Source organism: Acipenser ruthenus, chromosome 56 (assembly GCF_902713425.1).
Source record: "Acipenser ruthenus chromosome 56, fAciRut3.2 maternal haplotype, whole genome shotgun sequence".
NCBI classification, from domain to species: domain Eukaryota; kingdom Metazoa; phylum Chordata; class Actinopteri; order Acipenseriformes; family Acipenseridae; genus Acipenser; species Acipenser ruthenus.
The window spans coordinates 4,829,258-4,840,230 of NC_081244.1; the positions used below are offsets into that span (position 1 = coordinate 4,829,258).

Sequence of the window (10,973 nt, forward strand, 5' to 3'; positions counted from 1 at the left end):
CTTTCACAACTGCACATGTTGAGAAATACTTAGAAAATCAAATTAAGTGCCCAATAGGTAAAATTGATGGTATTATTTCACTTGAAACCCAATCTTTGGCAAAACAGGTCCACAACACAGTCAGATGGAAAGACAGACAGACTCCATTTACCCAGAGCTTAAACGCTATCTAATATGTTTTAAATAAGGGCCTTAGATTCTCTAGATATCTGCCAAACACGTAAATGACATGTCTCTAATTACTGTGTATGTACATAGCATTTACTTAGTAAATACATGGGCACGTACACATCATTACAATACTATAATACACAGTTACAATGTACTTGTTGGCAGGGATGGGGTTAAATTTCTCCCTGACAGGAGAGAATTTTTGTCGGTGTTAGTGGGTTAAGGGATGTGTTGTGACTTGCTGTGTAAATATATGTAAACATAATTATCATTCGGTGTAGGAGTTTATGCAGCCGTGTTTATGTTTTGAAAGCCGCTGCTGGGTCTACAACCGCGGAGTTAAATATATATAATTGTGTTTATTTTGTTCCAGTGTTTTGTTTATTTCGTTATATTAAAGTGTCGCAAAATCTCGTTTAACCCTGCAGCTCCTTCCTGGTCGAAACACCCTGATCAGAGACGTCATCCTGTCACAGTTAGGTTTAAGTACTATGCATAATAACATTGTCATTCTGTGACACGTGTATTTACTAATTAACAACACACGCCAATTAGAGACACTGCGTGCGAAGGACAGACAAACTGAGATGATGAAGAAAGGTGATAACAAACTCTAGACAGATGACTAGCTAGCTATTAATATCCCCCTCTGTTTCCTTCATCTCGGGTCTTACCAGCAGAAAGTACTGTGATCTCTGTGGTCAAACTGCCTAGCAACGCATGAGCTTTTGCTGGGTGACCTGTAAGCAGACTCTGCGGAGGGTGCTGGTGGTCACTTAGATACATGTTGGCCTGTTATTCCCACTATGTGTAAATTGCAGGTCTGTTTACCACTCTATATTAAATGTATTTGAATGGGTATTAAATAGAGTTATGAGACGACCCAGTTTTTCGGCCTTCATTTTCTGTCCCGTTCAGAAACTTTTTTCTGTCCCCATATAATCCTCTGCACGCTTTTAAGTGTTCAGGTTTCGTTTTTGATCGCATGACGTCCCTTTAAATTTTTTGGATCTGATTCTGTTTTCTAATTCAACTCAGAAAAAAGCTGTTAATTAAACGATGTCACTGTTTATTTTTTATTTTTTTTACATGTATCTTGTCTGAGTCTGATTCTGTTTTGCTTCATTTTTATTTCATCGCTGATCCTAATAGGAAGTTTGTAGTTTAGCAACACAATGATCAGACAGTGACTGCATTACCAAACTAGAGCCCCCTTTGAAATGCCTTTCACAGCGTGTGGGGAAGCTGGCAGGTGTGGTTTAAACACTCTTAACAGGATATTAACACAGTGGTTTGCGCTGAACAGAAAAGTCTGGGTACTTTTCAGTAACAATAAATAAACATTCCTCAGCATTTCTCAACAAGTAAGTACAATTTGTTGTTTTATTAGTAATATTTTAATATGTAGAACAGCCAAGGATCTGAGATCTATCCGCTACTAGGAACCAGACAACCACTGATGGGCCAAATGGCCTCCTGTAGTTTTGTAAACTTTCAGATATTCACATTCAGGATTCTAAGGTAATCTATATCTCTGAAATACTTCATAGTGCTACATTTTAAAACATGGTGAATGCATTGACAGAAGTTTTGACTAAAAGTATCTTTCAATGCCCTAAAAGCATTTTAAGTAACAGAAAAAGACTTTTATTGAATTTCTGAAAGTTTCCCTTTTTAATTAGACACGAAGGTACAGTAAAACTAGGAATAGACAATTGTTTCAACGTATGTCTTGGAATAACTCTGTGGGTAAATATGTTGAGAACACAGTGTGGGATTGTAAATATCGGTTTCTTATCGAGTAGATCTTGCAGACTAATTCATGGGAGTCTGTTATGCAATAATGATTTTAATAAGCTCACCTGTAATTAAACAAAGACTGCAGTAAATTGTTTGAAGTCTAGCAAGTTTAAAATGAAATAGTAGTTTGGCTGTATAACCGACCTCAACACAGCTTAGCAATTAAACTCGCATATTTGATCTGAGGAGCCCTTTCCCCCCGAGAGGCTGTGCCGTGGTCTTGTTCAGGCTGTATGATGGAGGTGCTGCTAAAAGTTTTGGATGAGCTGCAGGAGCCTGAATTTCGGAGGCTGAAGAGCAAGCTCTCTGAGCTGGCTGTGGACGAAGGCTACGACCGCATTCCCCGAGGACCTCTGGAGCTGGCCAGCAAGGAGCAGGTAGCCAGCCTGCTGCTGGATTACTATCCAGAGGATTACGCTGTGGAGCTCACACAACATGCCCTGAAGGCGATCAACAAGAGGAGGCTGTGCTGTGATCTTGTGAAACATTTGGCTGCAGGTGAGAAATGGGAGCGAGTTCACACAAGTATGAATATATACAGCGGTGGCCTTTTGCATCACCTAGAATTTTAGGATTGAGACATAATTTGAAATGTCATATTTTCCCCCACAAGTCACAGAAAAATAAGTACCAATATTATTATTTATTTCTTAGCAGACGCCCTTATCCAGGGCGACTTACAGTTGTTACAAGATATCATATTATTTTTACATACAATTCCCCATTTATACAGTTGGGTTTTTACTGGAGCAATCTAGGTAAAGTACCTTGGTCAAGGGTACAGCAGCAGTGTCCCCCACCTGGGATTGAACCCACGACCCTCCGGTCAAGAGTCCAGAGCCCTAACCACTACTCCACACTGCTGCCCATGTTTAATGCTGAATAATGTTACGCTAACATATTGAATTGCATACAGCTTTGTAGTTTTCCCCCTAAACTCAAAACTGACAAATTGAAACATTTCAAAATCTGAAATACTGTACTACTATTGTGAATTCCAGTAGACTTTTTTGTATCATTTTGTAGTTTCTTTCATTACATGATGTTGAATAAAAGATATAAATTAAGTTCAGATAGTGTTATTTATTTATTTATTATTTTAAATTGTCTCAATCCTAAACTTTTAGGGGATGCAAAACATTTGGCCAGAGTTGTAGATGTAGGTTTACAATATGACTCCATGCACATTAGGACAGTTCAGGCTTTTCAACTCACACCCCCAATGCATTCTGGTAAGTGTAGTCCTGCTGTGAAAGGTACCTGAGACAGGAAGAGGGTTACAGTACCGGAACAAAATGGCAACAACACATGATTTACTAGGGGTGTGGATTGTATTGCCCATGTTTCCTCACTCAGACCCCTTGCTTACTAAACACCCGGGTATCTCTGAATAGATAACCGTCTCCTCTAAAAATAGCTAAATATTTTAATGAGCAAGACGTCTCACAAGTAGAACGGTCCCCCAAAATGTTTTTCTAGGAAAGCAGCACAACTGGAGATGGGGAGTTTGTTGCCGGATAACCTCACTCACTAAATATTAGACACTTAAGAACTATTGTTAATACCAAGTCTCATGAAGATTGCATACGTGGTCCTGCAGATATATGGAACAATGTGAAGTGTGATCCTCTCCACTGTATTCAGTGGCTTTCGTTAAACGGAATAGAAGGGCGAGATTTTCATGTGTTCTAATACATTTTTTTTTCTCTTTTAGCAAGAAACACCTGTTTCACCGTGAAACCCGCTGAAGCAAGTAAGTATATTCAAATCTAACTGGTCTCTTTTTATCAAGATCACATCTTTCTGTTGCTCATCACCCTTCCACTAGCCTATATGTTGTAGCTAAGGCTTCTGATTTCAACTCACCTTTAAAAATTCAATTGCTACCTGTTAAGCCATTCGGGTATCTCGCGCACAACTGAGAAAAGTGTTATTGTCCTTAAAATTGATTTAAATTCCCTTTTGTTTCTGTGAAACAACTAAATGGGCTTTTAAATGGTAAGTCTTATTTTTTTTCATTTAAAAGCAGAAGCGACTAGATATTGATGTAAATAGTTATGCATAGCGATTGTAATAAAGTGTGTCCAGCATAAAATTCTTTATTTTTCATACTAGTTTTAATAAAGATTAGTCCCTCATTAACATGCTGCGATCTCATTTGTACGTTCTGCTTGTAAATAAACAGGGTCCCCGAGGGTCTCCCCTGGTAAAGGCACGGCTACGTGGTGTGCAGGGAGGAGTCACACAGTCAGGGGAGAGCAGGGGTCCCCGAGGGTCTCCCCTGGTAAAGGCACGGCCGCGTGGTGTGCAGGGGGGAGTCACACAGTCAGGGGAGCGCAGGGGTCCCCGAGGGTCTCCCCTGGTAAAGGCACGGCCGCGTGGTGTGCAAGGGGGAGTCACACAGTCAGGGGAGCGCAGGGGTCCCCGAGGGTCTCCCCTGGTAAAGGCACGGCCGCGTGGTGTGCAGGGTGAGTCACACAGTCAGGGGAGCGCAGGGGTCCCCGAGGGTCTCCCCTGGTAAAGGCATGGCCGTGTGGTGTGCAGGGTGAGTCGCACAGTCAGGGGAGTGCAGGGGTCCCCGAGGGTCTCCCCTTGTAAAGGCACGGCCGCGTGGTGTGCAGGGGGGAGTCATACAATCAGGGGAGCGCAGGGGTCCCCGAGGGTCTCCCCTGGTAAAGCACGGCCGCGTGGTGTGCAGGGGGAGTCACACAGTCAGGGGAGCACAGGGGTCCCCGAGGGTCTCCCCTGGTAAAGGCACGGCCGCGTGGTGTGCAGGGTGAGTCACACAGTCAGGGGAGCGCAGGGGTCCTCGAGGGTCTCCCCTGGTAAAGGCACGGCTGCGTGGTGTGCAGGGTGAGTCACACAGTCAGGGGAGCGCAGGGGTCCTCGAGGGTCTCCCCTGGTAAAGACACAGCCACATGGTGTGCAGGGGGAGTCACACAGTCAGGGGAGCGCAGGGGTCCTCGAGGGTCTCCCCTGGTAAAGACACAGCCACATGGTGTGCAGGGGGAGTCACACAGTCAGGGGAGCGCAGGGGTCCTCGAGGGTCTCCCCTGGTAAAGGCACGGCCGCGTGGTGTGCAGGGGGAGTCACACAGTCAGGGGAGCGCATGGGTCCCCGAGGGTCTCCCCTGGTAAAGGCACGGCCGCATGGTGTGCAGGGGGAGTCACACAGTCAGTTGAATGTAGCTTTAGATCCCCAGATTACAATTAATCCAAACTGGACGAGCGCTTCTTAATATATATATATTAAACTGTGTGAAGGATAGTCAGAAGGAGAGATACATATCAAAATGCAGTAATCATTTCTGTGCATCTTTTTCTTCCAGTTCGAAACCACAGCTGTCACTTATCTTGGGTTTTCAGAACCGTGCTACTGGTAAGATTCTATAATGAAAAATCTAACTAGTACACCAGGACTTAACCTTTATAAATCCAAATTTTTAATTGAGCTGCAAGTTACTATTACATTAACTATATATATTTTTCAAGTCACTGTCATAGGGACAGCACCTGATTGGCTAATCGCACACGGCTGAATACAGCTGATTGGCTAAATGTACCCGGTACAGAGGTCACAGTTTCACGTGATTGCTCATGACCAGGAAGAACAAATAATAAATATCAAAACCACGCAGAAAGAAAATTCTGAACACAACGTTCAGAATTATTTGTTCTCAAATAGGTTTTACGAAAGCTGGAGATACCAGCTGAGCTCGCTTGCTATTCTTTGTGAATGCAGGTGAGGTTAGCCAGTATCAGGATTTGAGTTCAGTGTGTTAAACAGACGTCTAACATTTCTTTCATTGCAGTTCACAACCTGGTATTTAAGAAACAAGAAATCATGAAAACAACTTGAGGATAAAGACACTTTTACACCGTCTTACAAATGAACCGTCAACAGCAGAACCAGCACGATATTTGAGCTGCATTTTTTTGTGTGAAATAAATTGAAATACTTCAAAATAATGATCTCTTCTTTACAGCGTCTTGTTGAGGCCCTCGTTTATTTTTTTTTGTTGTTAAGTCAAGATCATGATCATTTTAATTATCTCTCATGGCAAAAAAAAGAGTTTTGTAGTATGTATTTATATATTGCCCTTCATACAGGTTTTAACCACTTTACAGGACAAAATAGTCAAATTTATAAAAACTAAACAAACAAACTAACACTTCCAAAGAACATTACTCAAAGACAGTCTCATCCTTGTAAAAGTGCCCCATAGTAAAAGCACAGCAAAGGGTATTAAAGCATGGTAAAGCACTGAGTAATCATAGCTGGCTGAATGACCTCATTTTATTTGTAAATGTTCTTATGCAGATCAGTCACACTGTCTTCAGATTATTCAGCAACACCAACGAAAACATGATCTGCAGACCACTAGATGGCGCTTGCTCCTACTTCTACAAAGACACAGTGCCTGTCTATGTAACATATCTATAGTAGACAGCTAGAATTGATAACACCGTGTAACAATTTTTTTTTTTTTTGGTTCCTGGGTAGTAAGTGTTATTTCCTAATTGCTTATGCCTCAAAAGTATAGAAAATGGCTATTATTCCCCACAAACTTTGCTTTTGTGACCAGGACAGTGATATTTTGAAATTTACCTATTTTCCAGAACAATCCAGATAGATTCAGTGCTAAAGTAAACTTTGAGTAACTTCTAGAACTTTCTAGAACTGTCCAGTAATATAAATAGTAGTATAAATACAGGGGCCTTAAGCTGACTAAGTGGATACATATCTGCATTTTTCTGAGATGGCATCAAGGTCATAGGAGACTTCAAAATGATGGCATTCCTGATGGGTCTCCAAGGTGGTTTTACCAAGTTTCCCTGCTATTTTTGCCTTTGGGACAGCAGGGACACCAAAGCGCACTACCACAGGCGGGACTGGCCACAGCGGACCGAGTTCTCTGTGGGGAGGAACAACGTCAAGTGGGAGCCACTGGTGGACCCCCGGAAGGTGCTGATGCCACCACTGCACATCAAATTGGGCCTTATGAAACAATTTGTCAGAGGTCTAGATAAGGAATCGGCAGCCTTCAAGTACCTTCAAGACTTCTTCCCTAAGCTGTCTGAGGCAAAGGTCAAAGCCGGTGTCTTCGTCGGACCACAGATAAAGAAGATCCTGGAGTGCAATGAATTCCCAAAGAAGCTCACTAGTAAGGAGAAAGCGGCTTGGATCAGCTTTGTCGCAGTGGTTCGGGGCTTCCTGGGCAATCACAAGGCCGAAAACTATGTGGAGCTGGTTGAGACTCTGGTGAAGAACTACGGCACAATGGGCTGTAGGATGTCCCTCAAAGCCCATATCCTTGATGCTCATCTTGATAAATTCAAGGAGAACATGGGAGCGTACTCGGAGGAGCAAGGCGAGCGCTTCCACCAGGATATACTGGACTTTGAACGCCGCTACCAAGGACAGTATAACAAGAACATGATGGGAGACTACATTTGGGGGCTGATTCATGAAAGTGATTTACAGTATAATCGTAAATCTCGAAAAACTACTCACATCTAAATCTTTTGTAGTCATTTTTGTATTACTTTAGTATAAATACATGTTAATTTTCTGACTTTATGTGAACGAAAAGACACAAATTCGCCTGTTTTCTCATTCGAAATAGGTAAATTTCAAAATATCACTGTCCTGGTCACAAAAGCAAAGTTTGTGGGGAATAATAGCCATTTTCTATACTTTTGAGGCATAAGCAATTAGGAAATAACACTTACTACCCAGGAACAAAAATTGTGTTACACAGTGTAAGCAGCTCATCAGCTGAACTGTCTGAGCTGCGTATGTTAACACCTGCCATCGGAAATCACGTTGGAACCTCGTGGGACTCCTAGGTCCCAGTCTGAGGTTATGTAGGTTATCTAGTTCCTTTTTGAATTCTACAACTTAATTTCGACAAAAGTAATTCAGGACCGAAAAAGATAAAGCACCTTAACACAGACGCCAATAAAAAAAAAAATTGTGGAAATCTATGTGTGTCATTACACATTACAACCAACAGGTGGCGGGACTCTAGTTACAGTATTTTAATTACAGTTCCATCACAGACAACAGCGTAAAGGAATATCTGCTAGAAAGTGTCCTGAGGGCATCAGATAATTCGAGGGCATTTGCCAAGCACTCCCACCTTTCACTTCCACAGCCAGGCAACTCTACAAAATTTACCCACCCTGACCCTGACCCTGACCCAACCCCAACCCTGACCCTAACCCAACCCCAGCCATAAAACCTAACCCTAACCCAATACCTGACCCTAAACCTAACCAATAAAATCATCTGATGCTCTCAGGACACTTTCTAGTGGACATCTCTTTCCTGTCCAAATTATGTCAACAAGGAAGACATAGACATTATTAACCCATGAAGTGCCATTCCTATGAAGGACAGTTTACTTTGTAATGATAACGCTCCAGTTTCTGTGTTTTGATCTTCATAACTGGTGTGGAATTCCACTACTCTGATTACAAGCACGTCTAACGTGACTTGCTGAGGGAGACACTTCTTCACACAGAGAGTGGGGAGGGGATGGAATGGGTTACCTAGTCATGTTGCTGAAGGAGACTCTTCTTCACACAGAGAGTGGTGAGGGGATGGAATGGGTTACCTAGTCATGTTGCTGAAGGAGACTCTTCTTCAAACAGAGAGTGGTGAGGGGATGGAATGGGTTACCTAGTCATGTTGTTGAAGGAGACACTTCTTCACACAGAGAGTGGTGAGGGGATGGAATGGGTTACCTAGTCATGTTGTTGAAGGAGACCCTTCTTCACAAAGAGAGTGGTGAGGGGATGGAATGGGTTACCTAGTCATGTTGTTGAAGGAGACTCTTCTTCACACAGAGAGTGGTGAGGGGATGGAATGGGTTACCTAGTCATGTTGTTGAAGGAGACTCTTCTTCACACAGAGAGTGGTGAGGGGATGGAATGCGTTACCTAGTCATGTTGTTGAAGGAGACTCTTCTTCACACAGAGAGTGGTGAGGGGATGGAATGGGTTACCTAGTCATGTTGTTGAAGGAGACTCTTCTTCACACAGAGAGTGGTGAGGGGATGGAATGGGTTACCTAGTCATGTTGTTGAAGGAGACACTTCTTCACAAAGAGAGTGGTGAGGGGATGGAATGGGTTACCTAGTCATGTTGTTGAAGGAGAACCGGAGCAGCACTGATGAATGGCCTTCAATGTCTTCAGTATTGAAAATGACTTTACAATGCCATCAACAGGAACTAATAGAGGTTGTAAAAAAAACAAAAAACAGATGGGCCGAATGACCCTCTCTTGTTCGTACATATTATTGTTTTATTACCATGACCTATATTTGCATAACCACTAGACTAGACCACACTGCTTCCCTCCCTCCCAGTCCCTCAGCTCTAACCACTATACTAGGCCACAATGCCTCCCTCCCTCCCTCCCAGTCCCTCAGCTCTAACCACTAGACTAGGCCACACTGCTTCCCTCCCTCCCAGTCCCTCAGCTCTAACCACTAGACTAGGCCACACTGCTTCCCTCCCTCCCTCCCAGTCCCTCAGCTCTAACCACTAGACTAGGCCACACCGCTTCCCTCCCAGTCCCTCAGCTCTAACCACTAGACTAGACCACACTGCTTCCCTCCTTCCCAGTCCCTCAGCTCTAACCACTAGAGTAGGCCACACTGCCTCCCTCCCAGTCCCTCAGCTCTAATCACTAGACTAGGCCACACCGCTTCCCTCCCTCCCAGTCCCTCAGTTCTAACCACTAGACTAGACCACACTGCTTCCCTCCCTCCCAGTCCCTCAGCTCTAACCACTAGAATAGGCCACACTGCTTCCCTCCCTCCCAGTCCCTCAGCTCTAACCACTAGCCTAGACCACACTGCTTCCCTCCCTCCCAGTCCCTCAGCTCTAACCACTAGACTAGACCACACTGCCTCCCTCCCTCCCAGTCCTTCAGCTCTAACCACTAGACCAGACCACACTGCTTCCCTCCCTCCCAGTCCCTCAGCTCTAACCACTAGACTAGGCCACACTGCCTCCCTCCCTCCCTCCCAGTCCCTCAGCTCTAACCACTAGACTAGGCCACACTGCCACCCTCCCTCCCAGTCCCTCAGCTCTAACCACTAGACTAGACCACACTGCTTCCCTCCCTCCCAGTCCCTCAGCTCTAACCACTAGACCACACTGCCTCCCTCCCTCCCAGTCCCTCAGCTCTAACCACTAGGCCACACTGCTTCCCTCCCTCCCAGTCCCTCAGCTCTAACCACTAGACTAGACCACACTGCTTCCCTCCCTCCCTGTTGCTCTATCACTAGGTCTCTCCTTGTATGGAAAATAAAAATCGGAGTGTTTTTGCAGTTGGCTGTTGTTCAGGCCTCTGGTCTCGGGTCTGGGCTCTAGTATAGTTTTTGGACAGTCGCCACATGGCTTGTTTAGTTGCCTAATATGTTCCACTATACTGAGCCAAAAAACGAACCCTGCTCACCAAACTACACACACAGACGCACAGCCCCCTTCCTTGAGAACATTTTGGACATTGATTAATCCGACCTAAATTCTTAAAATTATATGATGGGCCAAATGGATACATAGATGGACCTTGGTGACCTATTCCATCCCCTCACCGCTCTCCGTGCGAAGCGCATTCCCTAAGTCCACTCAAATTTCCAACTGTGGGTCCTCTGGTCATTGTGTTTGAAATACAGACCTGGCATAACACTGTCAACTCTTTTTAGGCATTTCTTAAAAACTGTGTTTTAAAAGGCAACCCTACTGTTTTGCTGGACTCTGCGTGTCATTTTTGTAATGTGGGGAGAAGAAATGAAGGCAGCATTGAAAATGGCACTCATTTTAAACACTGTGATTAATCTTTTTGGGATACAATGAGTAAACACTGCAGGGGGTTCTCGGACGCTGGAAGCAGAGAGAAGCACTCTTAGTGTGCATTTCTTCTCAGTTCTGAGTATCACTCAGGGAGGAGTCTAGTGAGGTAATAAATGTAATGTGACACTTCTCAGT

General features: G+C 44.0%; 1 protein-coding gene across 2 annotated transcripts; it reads left to right on the forward strand.

Moving 5' to 3' along the window:
- Nucleotides 1-1,277: 1,277 nt before the first annotated feature.
- On the forward strand, nucleotides 1,278-5,934 carry LOC117404171 (pyrin-like). Of its 2 annotated transcripts, XM_059017489.1 has the most exons (5): nucleotides 1,278-1,535; nucleotides 2,178-2,469; nucleotides 3,686-3,724; nucleotides 5,300-5,349; nucleotides 5,783-5,934. In XM_059017489.1, exons 2-5 carry the CDS (start codon nucleotides 2,205-2,207, stop codon nucleotides 5,816-5,818), a joined length of 390 nt encoding a protein of 129 aa, XP_058873472.1. In that variant the 5' UTR covers nucleotides 1,278-1,535; nucleotides 2,178-2,204; the 3' UTR covers nucleotides 5,819-5,934. The 2 variants fall into 2 exon arrangements, with proteins under 2 accessions (XP_058873472.1, XP_058873471.1); XM_059017488.1 differs by lacking the exon at nucleotides 1,278-1,535 and having other exon boundaries at nucleotides 1,621-2,469.
- Nucleotides 5,935-10,973: the final 5,039 nt, after the last annotated feature.